The sequence below is a fragment of the Pogona vitticeps genome, chromosome 3 (genome assembly GCF_051106095.1).
Source record: "Pogona vitticeps strain Pit_001003342236 chromosome 3, PviZW2.1, whole genome shotgun sequence".
In the NCBI taxonomy this organism is placed as follows: Eukaryota; Metazoa; Chordata; class Lepidosauria; order Squamata; family Agamidae; genus Pogona; species Pogona vitticeps.
This window is the reverse complement of record NC_135785.1, coordinates 230664935-230682165: the sequence shown is the minus strand read 5'-3', so window position 1 is coordinate 230682165 and position 17231 is coordinate 230664935. Positions and strand designations below refer to the sequence as shown.

The window sequence follows — 17231 nt, the reverse complement described above, 5'->3', positions numbered from 1 at the left end:
AAAGTCCAAATAGTCAAAGCTATAGTTTTTCCTGTCATGATGTAGGGAAGTGAGAGCTGGACCATAAAGAAAGCTGACCGCCAAAGAATTGATGCTTTTGAGTTGTGGTGCTGGAGTAGGCTCTTGAGAGTCCCCTGGACTGCAAGGAGAACAAACCTATCCATTCTAAAGGAAATCAACCCTGAGTGCTCACTGGAAGGACAGATCCTGAAGCTGAGGCTCCAATACTTTGGCCATCTCATGAGAAGAGAAGACTCCTTGGAAAAGACCTTGATGTTGGGAAAGTGTGACGGCAAGAGGAGAAGGGGACGACAGAGGATGAGATGGTTGGACAGTGTCATCAAAGCGACCAACATGAATTTGACCCAACTCCAGGAGGCACTGGAAGATAGGAGGGCCTGGCATGCTCTGGTCCATGGGGTCACGAAGAGTCGAGCACGACTAAACAATGACGACCTCCATAAATTCCACTGACTCAGTGGGCCTGCCCTAGTTTTCACTTGCAACTGGATTTCAGGCACAGTGTTTAAACTTTTAATGGAATTATTATTTGCATTTATGTTGGACCTTTCTCGAAGACCTACATATCTTATTCTCACACCCCTTTTGATTCTTGCAGTCAGAACAGGAAGTAGGTTAGGTCAAGAGATTGTGACTGACCCAAGCCAAGTAGTGTCTTTAGTGGTTAAACAAGGTCTTGACCTCAGGTCCCATTTCTAGTGTACCTACTTCCCAGCACAGGCTCTCAGTTAAGTGATTCAATCCATCAGGAGAGATCTTTCTCATGGCGCTGCCATCTTCACAGGTGTGTTTGGTGGCTACATGGCAGAGGCTTTTCTCTGTGGTGGCTCCCAGATTTTGGAACTCCCTTCCACTGCTTTGAATATGTTTTTGGTATTGCTTTTGTTTACCATTTCTTTGAGTAGTTTGATCCCTTTTTTGCATTTGTTTTTAGCTTTAAATATTGTTGTTTAACGATTAAGCTGCCTTGGGTGGGGTAAAAACATTATAAATAAATAAATAAATAAATAAATAAATAAATAAATTTTACAGTATTTTTTAGAAATAATGGTTAAATTCCATAGCTTGCATTACCAATGTGGTGCTTTGTTTCATGTATTGAAAGCACTCTTCTTCTGTCAAAATGTTTTTCCTGTTTGCTGTGTAAACTGAGATTAAATCTAAATCCTGCTTCCCCCCACCCGCATACCTTCACATCTTTGTGTTTTAAGCTCCAGGTGAAGGAGGAGGAATGAGTGTTATACAACAAAGTGAGCAACAGCAAGGAAGTTCTCTGAAGTGTGAAAGCTATGAATGCTGGGTGGAAAATTGGTATAAAATATAAACAATTTGTTCCGATGGTGACGGTTGCAGACCAGATTCTCCCCCCAGCGGCTCTCCAAGCAAACCTGTTGGCTTCCAAAATAAAAAAAAAGACAGCATTTTAAAACTCTTCTTTTTCCTAGCTGGAAAGGCTAGAACAGGATGAGAATCCCTTAGAAAAATATAAGAAAAACGGGAGCCACGAACTTTTAAAAGGACAAAGGAGGAGAGGAGGGAAAGGGATGGGGTGGGGAAATGGGAGGAGTGAAACGGGGGGGGGATGGAGGAGGTGGAGGGATGTGAAAAGAGTAGATGGGGGGGGATGGACGGGGAAGCGTGGGGGTCGGACAATTTTTCTGAAACTCTCGCGGAGGAGACTGTGGGGGGTCTGGGGAGCGGTAACCTGAAACCCCCCACCCTAAATCGCCCCATCACTAAACAAGCCAGCAGAGCAAAAAGGGAGCGGCTTGATCTGACGGTGAGTGGGTCCCCGGTCCTCCCGGTGGAAGGAATCTGGCGGGTTCCTCCGCCTCCCCCCAATAAAATCGAGCGCCAAGGAGACCCCATTGTGTGAGACTGGGGGTGGGGGGGGAGTCTCTGCCTCGGAAGCAAGATATGGATCCTCTTGTCTTGGGCGGGCTGTCGATCCTGCGGGGCCTCCGTGGGAGAATCTGCCGCCTTCTCTCGTCGATCGCGGGACTGGCACGCCGGGCAAAGGGTGGCACACAGCGCGGGCCAAATGCGGGCGCCCCGCCACTTTTCTCCACGCCTCCGCGAGAGGCCGCTGGAGGAGGACCGGGAAGGGAACTCCGGCCCGGCACAGGCCGGCGAGCGTGGCTGGGCTCCCTTGGCAATCCCCGGCGGCAGCAGGAAAAGCGAAGGCTTTCGATTTCTCATGCAAGCAGCCGATCAGGCTCCCTTTCCTCCGGGAAGAAGGAGAGGTTTCTCCGGGCGAGCGGCGGTGCTTGTCAGGGCCTCTGGGGAGGGTTTACTTTGCCAACTACGGACAGCTGCCTCTCCGCTGGGATTGCTGCGAGATGGTGCCAAGCTCCATGAGCAGGGGTCCCGTCTCTCATCGAGCCCTACTCCAAATCGAGCTCCGGCCCCCTTCCGAGATGAGAAGGGGAGATCTTGTGGCTTCAATCCGTGCGCCTTCGGCCTGGTAGGTGAGGCGACCTGGCTGCCCACCGTCACACGCCGAGGCGTCCTTCTGTGGAAGCTGAGCCGCTTTTCTGTTGAGCCACCTTATGTCACTTGGGAATGTGTGAATAAACCAGTTCTCTGCAAAAACAACCCCCCCCCCCAAAAAAAAACAGAGAGCCTTTTTGGCCTGCTAAAGATCTCATAAGGCCGGATCAAGACATTCCGAGAGCCTAATCTAAGTCGCTTGTCTACACTGGCCATTTTGGTGAAGTCTAAATAGGGTTGTTTTTGGTCAGGTGGAGGGACGATATGCCATTTGGTGTGATTCTGGCATCCAAATGGTATCTGGGACTTCAAGAGACCTTATTTGGTCTGGCTGTTTCGAATTTCCAATATCCTGAAGTGGCTTAATAAGCAAGCCACTTCAGGATATTGGGAAATTGAGCACTTCCTCTGCTGCTCTGGGGAGTAACAGGGGAAGGGTTTTTTTTTTCAAACAGGTAGATCATCACTGATACACTGCATCACTTATAAGCAAAATCTTTTTTTCAAACCGCCTTTTTTGCCATATTTTGAGAACTTAGGGATTGTTACGAGTGTCTGCCTGTGTGTTTTGGTCTGGTCTGAGTGTTCTTCGTGAATTTCGTTGTATGTGTATATGGTGTATATACGTTCAATGACAATAAATGGAAACTGAAATGAATTGAAATTGAAATTGCTTGGGCTCTAAATTGTAGGTTACTTACCTGTAGGTACATTCTACACTGACACATGAGTACCCAGAGGGAATTGTAGTTTGGAGGTTTGTCAGCCTGGTGAAATGGTTCCTAGATGGTTTGCAGGAGAGGTGCAAAGCTCTATGAGACTGGTTTCTCAGGAAGGTTACTGGTAGCCCTACTTCTTTTCTGCCTTATGGCTACTGCATGGTATGGCATATTGAATGAGATTGTATCATATACAGTGTTCATTGTGGATCAACAGACTCAAATCAAATATGCAACATTTGTATATTGCCAATCAGCAGAAAGAAACTTCACAGTGATCCCAGGCAAAGATTTTCAAAAAATCCCACTGACTTTCATGGGAAAATTAAGCACAGGCTTATCCTTCTCCATCTAAGGACACTGGTTTCATCATTAAAAGAGCTTAAATTTTACCAGACGGTACCTCTGAGCAGTAAGCCTTTGGACTTCTTGCTTAGATCATCTGTGGTAAGTGGGCATGGCACCTGAGAGAAGGCAGCCACACTTCACACAGTTTTTGTCTTGATCAGATGTATAACATAATTGAACCAATCAGCATATCTTACAGGTTTTGTTAAGAATTGCAATTTTGCTTTGTTGGAAAGTGTTTTCAGTATTAATTATTGAACACACTATTGTGCATTTCCAAAATGCTATTGGCCATGGACAGAAATTCCAATATTCACCTAAAGACTAAAAGGGGGAGATTTTAATATTGCTTGCTCTCAAATTGTCTGTTTTTGTGATGGCTATCAAGTCTAATTTACAGTGAACCTAATGGGTACTTGGGCTTTAATTTCTGGAAATACTGTTATACATCAAAGAACATAATTAAACAGTGTCAGGGGACATGAAGGATTATCTAGGCTATGTACCAAACTGTGTAAGAAAGTAATAGCCAGTAGTGAGTTAGCTTACAAACTGCTCCTCATATAATAATCATTATAAGCTCATGATTATCCACACACCTGCTACAGTGAAGCCAGGAAGTGTCATTTTGAAGATAAAGAGAGTCATTGCCTTGGGAAACATATTTCACATGCTCTTTATGTTCTTAATAAACAATCCACAGAGATGTGATTTTATAAATGTTAGAGAAAACGTGCTAAATCCATTGTTTTCCAAACTGCTTCACTATAAATGGACCTGCGTTGCAGGATAAAATTAAGCAGAGCATAGTTCTTAGATACAATTTTACCTATTACATAATTACAGTTTAATACCTCCATTAAATGAAATGTGCAGTCTTGACAAAGGTCTCAGGACTGGATGTATTTTGAGTTTGAAATTTAATTCGCTGTAAATAAGAGGTTGGCACTGACTGGTGGTGAACTCATTTTTTACAAGCCAACATGGGACATTTTGATTTTGATTGAGCTTGCAACGTGATTCTTATAAGAAGTAATATGGCATTTCCTACATGGTTAGAAAGGGACATGAATGGCACTGTGCATTAAACTGCTGAACCACTGGGCTGTTGATCGAAAGGTTGGCAGTTCAAAACCACGCAACAGAGTGAACCTCCGTTACTTGTCCCGGGTCCTGCCAACCTAGTAGTTCAAAAGCATACAAATGCGAGTAGATGAATAGGTGCCATCTTGATGGGAAGATAACGATGTTCCGTGTCTACTCATGCTGGCCACATGACTATGGAAAGTGTCTATGGACAAATGCCAGCTCTTTGGCTTACAAAAGAGGATGAGCAAGGAAACAGAGCTGAACATACATGGGAGCTGTAACATGGTTTTCCGACCACGCACCTTCAGCATTTCCCAATTTATGGAATAAGACAGACTGGCAGAAATCCTATTGCTTTGTAAGTCACTCTAGAGTGGGTCCATTGAATCAGCGGGGATCCGATGAGTCAGCTTCTCCACAGGGCCCTTTGATTCAAAGTTGTGACTTTAGCATAGTAAGTTGCTACTAGAGTAGGCCCATTTGAATCAATTAAACTTGAAAGTTGGACTCACCAGATCTCCACTGAGTCAGCAGGCCTATTCTTATGCAACTTACCACACTAAGCAACAGGATTTAAACCACTGTACACATTTTGTTCTGTGTATCATCAGCACACTTCTGTGCATTGGTGCTGAACGCATATTTCAAGCACACTTTGGTTTATTTGTTTATTTGACTTATATCCCACCTCTCTCCCAAAATTGAAATTTGGAAATGGCATGCATGTGTGTCACAGTGATAAGAAATAATGAAATACAATTACACCAAAAGAACAGATTATCATGGGACGCAGAATTTAGTTTTAGGCCCAGTTTAAAAGACATTTGAATAATCATAGTCATAAGAAAGGTACAGCACTCAACTGATAACGTTCCAATTCCTTGTGTTACCTCCTGGTTTGTTTGTTTTTTGCAGGTACCCAGCATGTCCCGGCTGCTCCACTGCAGTAGGCTCTGACAATGAGCATCAACTCCTCTTTCAGTCACAAGAACACCTCAGGAAACCTTACCGTTCTGGAAAATGGAGCAGGCAGAGTGACGGAGTCCATTGCTATTATTGTCATTGCCATTCTTATCTGTTTGGGGAACCTGGTGATTGTCCTCACGCTCTACAAGAAGTCCTACCTCCTCACACTCAGCAACAAGTTTGTCTTCAGCCTTACCCTCTCCAACCTCCTGCTTTCTGTGCTTGTGCTTCCTTTCGTTGTGACCAGCTCCATCCGTCGGGAATGGATCTTCGGCGTGGTCTGGTGCAATTTTTCTGCCCTGCTGTATATGCTAATCAGCTCTGCCAGTATGCTTACCCTCGGACTCATTGCTATCGACCGGTATGATGTCTTTTCTTTATGAACTACGTGGGAGTTAGCATACCTCAAAAAAAATTAAAAGCCAATTAAATGTGCTTTGAAACAGAAAGATAAAAATTAAATGTGCTAGGAAACAGAAGGATACTACATTTTGAATAGCATGTTACAAACTTGCCCATAAACTGAGAATTTTTAGAGCATAATTGTGAATACATCAGTGGCAAAACAGTATCAAACAGAAATTTCCAGTGTGGAATTTCCCAAAATCTAGTATAGGAAAAAAGAAGCTGGATGAGATGGACCATTGGTCTCATCTAGCAGGGTTCTAAGTATTGGTTCTAAGAATAAGATACCAAACTTATTATATGCACTTCAGCAGAGCGTATTGTTCACTACAGTAGGCAACATGCAGCCTGTGTGCTCCTGTGAATCTATTGTTGTTGTTGTTGTTATTGTTACTATTGCCTTTGCTGGGTTGCCCTGCTAAAAACGCACCACAATATGGCAGCATGGTTGCATCATTACCATGAAGACACTGCTGAAACCATGTCCCAAATCAACCCTCCTCCCTCTCTGGCCAAACCTCATTCTTTTCTCTACTTCTTGCTTTCCCCTTCATGCCCTTCTCTTCATCCTCCCTGTCATCCTTGTTTCCTTCTCATCTTCCTCCTCTCTTTCTGCCACAAAAAGCTGCCAAAGTTGCTGTAGTAGCTGCTACAGCTACAGCAGCAAATTTGGCAGTAGTGCTGACATGGTAGACTCTGAGTTTGGCCCTCAGCCTTGGCATATTTCCTATCTGGGACATAAACAGTGCCTTCTGAGCGTCTTTCTTTAGGAACATTCTAGTTCTATTAACACAGAACTCCATCTATTAAAAGCAAAATATCTTTTTTTTAACAGTAGCTATCAAGAATTCATTAATAACTCTTGTTTGCACTTTCCAAAAACAGAAAATATCGTAGTAGAGATTGGAGGTGGTCAAGCAAAGGCCTCCAGGGTGGAGGGTAAGGGCAGATGCCAGATAGTACAGCGGGAACAAGGAAACATCTTTGTTAGCACTGAATGGCTTGCTTTTCTTCTTCTATTGATGAGTAATAATGTAGTGCATGGCTGTGTTGGAAAACTAAACCCAGGTTGTGACATTATTTTCCCCCAACATGTCTCTTCCTCCCTACAAATTGCCATGGCTTGCATCTTCAGGGTTAGTGCATCGTTGATTCGAGTTGCAATTTATTACACTCTGATTAATGCACACATTTCATGTAACATCAATGGTTTACGTCTGATATCAGAGAAAGATGATTTCTCCCTCCTTTCTTTTCCACTGCTAAATGGTGCTGAGGGTCCCAGCGACTTACCTAAAAGGTGAATTGCTATCTCTGGTGAATTCCAGGAGCTGCAGTTTGCCTCTCTTGGACAAGAAAAAAGAGAGCCAGGGAAGGACAGAGGGCTTTAAAAACAGTCTTGGGGCTGTGTGTGACTCCAAGGCTGCACTTTGTCCCCCCCCGTCCCATTCTGTGCCAATGTGTTCTGGCAGGCCTCTGAATAGGACTGGGGGGTTTGCAGCCAAAGGGAAACTTCATTATACCAGCCATGCTTTGTCTACAGATGGACAGTCCCCACTGGATACATCTGAGAGTAGTGAGTGACTGAGGCAGGGGGTACACCACCAAAATTTGGGGTGGGGTGGGACACCTCTCCATCCTGGTCCACAAGTCACCCCTTGATATAAAGAAGTCAACATTTGTCCTGGCATACGTAGATGATTCCATCACTGCAAGTGATTTATGTAAGGTTTTAAACACCCTTTCAGAGGGTGACTACACAGGCTGTTTGGAGTGCGTCAGAGATGGGCTGGTGGGCTCTTAAAGATGGTGATCAGTGTCTCTGCCAGGCTGCACCCCCCTCCCATGCATTGCTACCTGTACCTTTCTGCTCCTGCCAAGTAGAGTCTACTTTTCTGGTGCAAACAGGATTGCTGTGGTTTGAATCGGTTCCAGCACATGTGATTACTGGAACCAATCCAAAGCAAGTCTTGCTCTTTCAATTTGTCAATATCACGAAGTACTTTAAGAGCCATACCTCAGTCCTATCAGCATTGGATCCTTGAGCCCCAAGATGTGCAATACTTAAAATACTTTGTATGCCAGTATGAGTGGCACTCCTCTTCTTATTTCCTGTCTCCTATTACTCATTCCACTTACTGCATGTTCCTCGATATTACTGAATCCCCCTTTTATGTTTTTCAGGTACTATGCTGTCCTGTACCCAATGGTTTACCCAATGAAGATTACAGGAAACAGGGCAGTTTTGGCCATTTTATATGTTTGGCTACATTCTCTGATTGGATGCCTTCCTCCCCTCTTTGGTTGGTCTTCTTTAGAGTTTGATCAATTCAAATGGATGTGTGTGGCTGCATGGCATAAACAGGCAGGCTACACTGCCTTTTGGCAGATCTGGTGTGCACTGCTCCCTTTCATGGTCATGATGATTTGCTACGGATTCATCTTCCGCGTGGCCAGGATTAAAGCACGGAAGATCCACTGTGGGAGTGTGGTGATTGCAGAAGAAGATGCTCAAAGGAACGGGAGAAAGAACTCTAGCACTTCGACTTCCTCCTCCGGCAGCCGAAGGAACGCTTTCCAAGGGGTGGTTTATTCTGCCAATCAGTGCAAAGCTTTGATAACCATCTTGGTTGTGATTGGTGCTTTTGTCATTACATGGGGGCCTTACATGGTGGTAATAACTTCTGAGGCACTTTGGGGGAAAAACAGTATTTCCCCTACGTGGGAGACCTTGGCAACTTGGTTATCTTTTACAAGTGCGATCTGCCACCCTTTGATTTATGGACTTTGGAATAAAACTGTACGCAAGGAATTATTGGGAATGTGCTTTGGAGACCGGTACTACAGAGAATCATTTGTACAACGACAGAGGACATCCAGATTATTTAGTATTTCTAATAGAATCACAGGTAATTTAAAAAAACTTTATCATTTATTCAAGCTTACAATTATGATATATGGCCAAGTCATTTAAACCCAGTTCCTCATTCTTACAGGGAAATACATTATATTACTGATAATCATGTGCCGTTAACTCAGTTCTGATTTAATAGGTAACTCTTTTCAGGGTTTTCAGGTACAGAGTACCCAGAAATGTTTTACCATTTCCTTCTGCTGGGGGTATCATGGGACTACAGCTTGCCCAAGGCTACACAGGCTGGCTCTACTCACCGGAGGCACAGTGGGGAATCAAACTGCCAACCTCTGGCTCTTCAGCCAGAAACCTAAACAACTGAACTATCCACATTTTTCCTACGAAGAAAAAGGCAGCATATAAAATTAATTAAGCAAGCAAGCAAAAGAAATAGATAGGCCTTCGTTGCCTTCAATTTCACCTTGGGAGATCAAATCCTTCCTATGAAGTTCACTCTGAATTAGGCAAACTTTTAGTGGCATTTTAATTCAGAGTATAAATGTCACAGGCTCGGCTGCTGGTTAAATCAAGAGTTGGATAAAAGATACCTTTAAAGAGTATTTGAAGATGGTTTTGTTCCATCTCCAATCTCTCCTCCAGACTGTAGTTTGCTAATGCTGAAACTCTTTTGCAGATCTGGGACTATCTCCCCACCTCACGGCTCTCATGGCAGGTGAGAGGACTTTAGGACACAGCAGCAGCACAGGAGATACAGGCTTCAGCTGTTCTCAGGATTCAGGTAACCCTTCTTTATTTGTTCACTCGCACAGGCCATGAATCTGATATGTGACACAGTCACTTCAAAGCTAATGCAATCTAATTTATACTGACAGAAGCAAAATGCCCAGATAGCAAGAAATAAAAAGCCTTGTTGAGACAAGATTTAGAAGGACATGGTTGTCAGCAGGGCTGAGGCTGCACCAAATAAATTACAATTTACCTGCACAGAATAAAAAGGAACTGAAGCCCTCCCTGTTCAGGTGTCATTTCAAGTAACTTATTTTGAATTGGGATAGGGCCATGCCAGATAGCCACAGCCCAGTATTACAAGTCACAAAATTTCCTTCCATACGATGTCCTCACATTCAGTGTAGAAAAGCCTTAGCATGGAGGGGGGCACTGACAACTTTGGAGGTTGTGAGGACCAGCTTTCTACTTGCACGATACACTGGGAGGGGCCTTAGCAGCTCTAAAAATGAGGGGAAATTATTTTTAAAAAAATCATAACTGAATGTTGCCGAAAGGGGTGTTATCTGCAAGATAGGATGGTGGGAGGGAGATGGGTGGTGTTTAACTTTTCCGAGACCCTCTCATGCTCCCTGGAACATACCCTCTCTAATCATTTGTCCTCACAGTTCTTCCAGTCTCCATGCCCAGTGTGAAACATAAGATGGAGAGCTTCATGATTTCACAAGGGGTTGTGCCATTTCTTGGAAAACCATTAAACTTCTTTAAAAGAACTTCATCCTGCCTCCTAGACCATGATACCTTCCATATGTGCTGGGCCAATACCTCCCATCTTCTCTAACCAGCATGACCACTACTGGCCAAGGATGATGGGAGATGTAGTTCAACACATCCAGCTAGGTGATGGTTTTCTTAAACCTAGAGGATGGGAGGTCTCTGTGCCTCCAAAATAGGAAAATTTCTCTATGTTCATTGTCCGTGTGTTCTGTTTTAGGAACAGATGTTATGTTGCTAGAAGACTACAGTTCTGATGGAGTTCACCACCCACATTGTGTGTATCCCCATCGACGCCGGAGTTCTGTGACATTTGAAGATGAAGTGGAACAAATTAAAGGTGTGCAGAGGCTGGATATTTTAAGGCTTATTTGCCTACACCAAGAATTCCATCCACAACTATATTTCACATTTATGCTGCTTTCAAAACTGTACACCATTTTAAATGTCATCAAGCACTAGGCAAGAATTAAAATCAGACACATCTCTACTGAAAAAAATTACAGATAAGAGTAGCATTAAGGGGAAGACCAGACAGGTGGAGGAAGCACAAAGATTTATTTAAGATATTTGCTTTTTAAACAGTTTACACTATGAATTATATTACAGGGATATGTTCACTTTGTATTACCAGTAGAACAAATTCTTCCTGCCCAGAATAAAGGTTGAGGATGAACATCTTCCTCATCATAATGTAGCATTCCAGCTCTTTAAACAACCTTGCCTAACCTAGTGCTATCAAGGTGTGTTTTAGAAAACCAGGCTCAAGATTAATTGCTAGGACAAGGGAGGGATGAAAGAAATGGTTTTTTAAAAGGTTCTTAAACAAGGAGAAAGGTACAAGGAAGGTGAGTAAGAAGGATTACGTTTGAGAGGAGCTGGAGCAGGGCTGGGTGTGTGTAAAAAAACATGGAGGGGGGACTTCTAGGTTTACAAAGACAAGACAAAATGGCCAATAGGATGCAGAATGGCTCAGGATGCACAAGATACTCCAGTCAGGAGAAGAACCTAAGAAATAGCCACTGATGATAATGTTTATAACCATTGAATTTGCTGTCCATAGTGATGTAGTGATGGCTACTTAGATAGCTTTAAAAGAGGATTAGTCCCATTTATGAATAAAACATTGAGGGCTAAAAGCATACACACAGAAAGCTCAGAAGTGTTACTTTGGGGGATTACAACCCCTGGAGTTCATTCAGCTGCGCAGTCATGCTGGCCACAGCACTTTAGGATTCTAGTCCAAATAGTGACTTTTCCCATCTCTGCTGCGGTTGTATAAACTGCAAGCACACAGAATTAGAAGGGCAGATGCAGAAAATGAAGGGAACCTGACCAAAAGCAAATGACAAATGTTGGAAAAGTAATATTATCTGAACTACTTCTGAGACTAGGCTAGGCAAGCTATTTGATGCCCGAAATGGTGGGTGGGTGGGTGGGCAGGGAGCAAGAAGTCGCAGAAAATACCTAATATGGGCTGACAACATTAGCTCATAGAATGGAACTACCCTCATCTGTTCGAAGGAGATTTTAGGGTGTATCATGAATGGCAGAGTACATTTCATTCACTGTGTCTGTCCTCTTCATGAGCAGACAGAGTTTTTCAGGGTTGAAGTCACCTAGCTTTACAGATAGGAACAAAATATTTTGGGTTCAGTTTTGTTTCTGTCTCTCTAAGATTCATTTTGCTGTATGTCCTTGACATGTAGGTGCAACATATTCCACTTTAAGTGTACAGAGAGGTGACCTTTCAATCAAGTCAAATCTTCAGATGTATACCTGTCTTGAGTTTCTAATGCATTATGTCATTCTATATGACAACCACCCCCACCTTAGAACTAAACAACTGGAAGGGACCCTATAGATCATCAAGTCTAGCCTCTGTCAAGAAAGCACAGTGGGGATTTGAACTCCCAACCTTTAACTGCAGCCAGATACGTAAGCCACTAGGGATCCCGAAACTCAAAGTCCTAATAAATAGGTACTCACTGAAGCACTACACATCTGTTTACACCATCCAGGGCCAACTCTGTCATTAGACAGAGTGAGATAGCTGCCTCGGTCAGTATTAACACTAGCAAAAGGGCAACAAATGTTAAGTTTATTTAATTTGTGGGCATTGTGTGTTTACTGGGGAGAAGTCTAGGAGGGATTTTTCTGTTTTGTGTGCCAGAAATAATTTGGTTGAGTTTAGATGCTAGGCACCTTGATTTGGGTCAACAAGAGACCCCTTTTGCTGCTCTGCCTCAGTCAGCAAAATGTCCTGAACTCACCCTGACAACAGCCCAATCCATCCTTATGCACAAGGCTTCCGTACCGTATTGTCGTACTAAGCTCTATCTATATTTTTCCTGTTCAGAAGCAGCAAAGAATTCTGTGCTTCATGTGAAAGCTGACGTTCATAAGTCTTTGGACAGCTACGCCTCCAGCTTGGCCAAAGCTATCGAAGCCGACGTGAAGATCACTTTGTTTGGAGGAGACGCTTTACCTGGCTCTTTGTTTCCAGTGCGAACTGTGGCAGGAAGCAATCCCTGCGCACGGCGAGGCGGCAGGAGCCATGCCGGCCAAAGACTGCAGCTACAGAGCATCGAGGAAGGGAATTCTTAGAATCACTTCCACAGGGGAACAAACAAAACCACTAAAGACGATGCAGGGCTCTTCTTTCTTGTGAAAGAAAACAAAAAGCCTCCAGTTTTTTTTTAAAGTCAAGAAAAAGACTTGAAGACTTGTCTTAACAGTATTAGAGTGTGTGCGTGCAATTTTTCTTCTCCCCCCCCGCCATTCTTGTAGGATAAAATTTGGGTGATCAGGTGGTGGCTTGCCTAGGAAGCAGATTTAAAACAAAAGGGAACTCAAGAACAAGAAACAACCCACTCAGAACATGAATGATAACTTGCAGGTTGTCTTGTTTTCAGTGGCATTGCACGGCTTGCAGCTTCCTTTTCCAGCCTTTCCCCCCCCCCCCTCTTCAGTCTACCAACACAGTTAGCAATATCTTCCCCTCTATCTGCCTGGAAAATATCACAAACACAGTCTGTTTGCTGTAAAATAATATAACGAACAATTGTTGTCTTAAAAATCAAATACGAGGCCTATCCAGTCTTGTGTTGAGGAAAGGTTGAGAATTTGGGTAGCTCCCCTGCTAGGCTCTTACTCATACTTCACTCTTTTTTGGTGGGTGGGGGTGTCCCTTTTTACAACTAGCAAAGGCATCCAGTGATTGTCATTCTGTACTTTCCCCTGTGGTTCTTTCTTTTCCAAAGATGCAGAAAGTATAGTTGTTTCTGGGAGAACAGTGCGGTGCCATCTCCATCAGAATATACTGCATATTTTTTTAAAGTGCTATTCTTTCATATATATCTAAGCGAGTGCGGTTTGGACATATGCAGAGACATAGAGAGGATTCAGCATTTCAGCTCAGGATTCTGGCAGATGAAAGGAAGAAAAAAAGTGCAAAATATTGTTGCATTTTAACAAATTTATTTCTGGATCAAAATCTATTTGTTCAAACACAAGAAATCTGAAAAAGTGGATTCTGATCAAGAAAAGTTCAGACTGTAACATATTTTGTAGTCTTTAAAGTGCCACAATAGCTGAAGTCTTATAGTAAGTCACAACTAAATTAGGCCCATTGTTTTGGTAAATCATTTCCTTCATAAGTTCCAGTGATTCAGTTGTGACTATGGAATTTCAGCAAATCGGTTATCAGTTTGATTAATTTTTTCCTCTTTATTTTTGTCAACATGTCAGTTCAGTACATTGTAACCTTTGCAATAGGCACTCCCAAAACAATAGTTAAAAAAAATGACCAAAATAAGTTGTAAAAATGATAGTGACTGGAGCATATCACTGAAAATTTGAAAATTTACAAAATTCTGTCACTGCCGCTAATTACCTTGCCAAAATGGCAGTGAGTACTTTCCATCTCCATTATTTTCTTTAGAAGAGATTAAAGGTCATTTTAGGGATATTTTAATATTTTTCCATCTATAAAATAGTATTGCTGGAAAAGGTTTTAGCACTAAAAAGCTGAAGTAAAAAGTTGATGCAATTGTCCCTACAGCAAAGATTATTTTGACAAGATATGACTGAAGTGTGTTCTGTGGACTACATGGGCCTCTCCTAAATGTGTGTAAACCTTTTCTTTTCCAAATGTGATTCTAAAAAAGTCCCTTTCTGCCCTCTTCCTTTGGCATGTTTTAGGCCCTTCCACAGCATTTTGCTCCAGCCAAACCCCCATCCTTATTATTTTGTTTTAAATGCCACAAAATAGACTTTTTTCAGCAAAACCAGAAAAAGTTAAGAAATCTACTGGGGAAACAGCCAGATGTGCGCATGTACCAGTTTATACTGTAAATCAGTGCTATCTATTCAGTCATTCTTGGTTTATCGGCGTATAGCATCTAATTTCATATTATCACTCCCAGATTTTTCAAAAGCTGTATTGCTTTTCGGCCTTGATTCCTCTAAAACAAGTGGGCATTTTCCTATGTTGTGCTTTGCCTACATTATAATCAGACTTTGACAAATATCAGTCAACGATGAGACTTCCTCTCAAAATACAGCATGGCAAAATACACCCAGCAGTCTTTGGTTAAACCTGGGCCCCCCAAACTTTTTTTCTACTGAGGGCCACATTCCCTTTAGGTAGTCCTTGGGGACCACGCATCAGTAGTAGACTGGCTTACAGCCTAAGCTGGACTGATTACTTATTTTTGCCAGCCTTTTCTGCTTTCCTCTTCATTCCTACCCAGCAAGCTAACAGGAACAGAGGATTGTCAGAGGTCTGAACTGATCACTTGCAGAAATTAGGCTGCAGGCTGTTAAGAAAGGGCCGAGCCAGAATAGCCAACCTGGACTGCAATAGCAGGAGTCAAATTCTTAGTCTTTTCCCCAGACATTTTCTTAGCTTATATTTACAATATTTCAACTGTACTAATTAGAAGCTTGAAATGTTTTCCTGCAATACTGATAGGCCTCAGTAACTTTTGAGGAACATGTTAAGCACTCCACTGATCCTCCTTTCTACACGCACTTGCTACATTTTATACTTCCTTCACCTTTTCTTCATTGTAAACTGAGACTAACCAGACCTTCCAGATATAATCAGGTCCAGATCAACCCCAGGTGGCTGACAATTGAAAATGGAGCAAATATAAAGCAAAATAACTTTTGAAAGGAATATTGAAATCTGGCCCACAGGTAAACATCCTCTTGCAGCATCTTAATGTCGCATCTGTGATAGGCACATATGGGCAAAAAGATATTTCTTTGGCTACAACTCTCAGAATCCCATAGATAGTGACTATACTGACTGAGGAATTCTGGAAATTAGTAAAAAAGTAATTTTTGCCATGCCTTTCAAGATACTCACAGCACTCAGTTTCCAGACGATCTTGGACCAAGTTTATGGCAATGGAAAGTGATGTCCCAAGTTTAAAAAAAACCATATATTTTCAAGTGGTTGAGAAAGTTTTCTCTTTATTTCAGTTAAAAAATATTTGATGCTAGCCGCACTTTTACAGTGGGTGGAATGAAAGATAGTATAGCTACAGTCAGTGTAGGGCATTATATTGCAGCAGTTAATGAAAACATTCTCATAAGAGTTGGTTGAATGTTCAGTTTGTATCTCCTTCCCAAGTTTTAAAAAAGGATACATGGTTTTCTATGTTAATGCTTTGAAAAATAAATACATATGAACACTGATCTCTTTTTCACTTCAAAAGACAAGTCCAGGTAAGAAAAGGTACTTTCTACATATTGATTGGTTCCAGAGTTTATTTCCATTGGCAGCGGCTCTCCTTGAATAACAGTTCTACCCAGAACACTCCCACTGGTGGAAAGAGGGTGTGTGTGTTAATTTTATTTATTAATTTATTTATTAGATTTATACCCTGCACCATCTGGCAGCCAGGCTACTCTGGGCGGCTAATAAGACAAACAACACAATATTAAAACACAGTAAGAATAAAATAATACAAACATTCAACAGATACAATAACTAATGATATAAATTAAAACAGATGGCTATAAAGATGGTAGAAAGGAGGATGAAAGGATGGCAAAAAGGATGATAGAGGAGAAGCAGAGACATCAGCAACTTAATGCTCAGGGAAAGCCTGACAGAAGAGTCAAGTTTTCAAAGCTCATTTAAACCCTTCCAACGAGGGTGCCAGGTGTATCTCCATGGGCAGATTGTTCCACAGGTGGGGAGCAACTAGTTATAGATAACCACATTGTTGTTTAGTCGTTAAGTCGTGTCCAACTTGTTTAGTTGTTGTTTAGTCATTAAGTCGTGCCCCCATGTACCTGACTGTCTTCCACTGCCTCCCGGAGTTTGGTCAAATTCATGTTGGTAGCTTCAATAACACTGTCCAACCATCTCAACCTCTGTCACCCCCTTCTCCTCTTGCCTTCACTCTTTCTCAGTATCAGGGGCTTTTCCAGGGAGATTTCTTTTCTCATGAGATAGCCAAAGTATCGAAGCCTCGGATCTGTCCTTCCAGTGAGCACTCAGAGTTGATTTCCTTAAGAATTGATAGGTTTGATCTCCTTGCAGTCCAGGGGACTCTCAAGAGTCTCCTCCAGCACAATTCAAAAGCATCACTTCTTCGGCGGTCAGCCTTCTTTATGGTCCAGCTCTCACTTCCATGCATCGCTACTGGGAAAACCATAGCTTTGACTATGCGGACCTTTGTTGGCAAGGTGATGTCTCTGCTTTTTAACATGCTGTTTAGGTTTGTCATCACTTTCCTCCCAAGAAGCAGCCATCTTTTAATTTCATGGCTGCTGTCACCATCTGCAGTGGTCATGGAGCT

At 42.5% G+C, this 17231-nt stretch overlaps 1 protein-coding gene across 1 annotated transcript; it reads left to right on the top strand.

Moving 5' to 3' along the window:
• The first annotated feature begins 1594 nt into the window (after nt 1-1594).
• GPR161 (G protein-coupled receptor 161) lies at nt 1595-13153 on the top strand. Its single transcript, XM_020784951.3, has 6 exons — nt 1595-1801; nt 5583-5994; nt 8223-8947; nt 9587-9691; nt 10634-10753; nt 12773-13153. Exons 2-6 carry the CDS (start codon nt 5627-5629, stop codon nt 13018-13020), a joined length of 1566 nt encoding a protein of 521 aa, XP_020640610.2. The 5' UTR covers nt 1595-1801; nt 5583-5626; the 3' UTR covers nt 13021-13153.
• The last annotated feature ends 4078 nt before the right edge of the window (nt 13154-17231 follow it).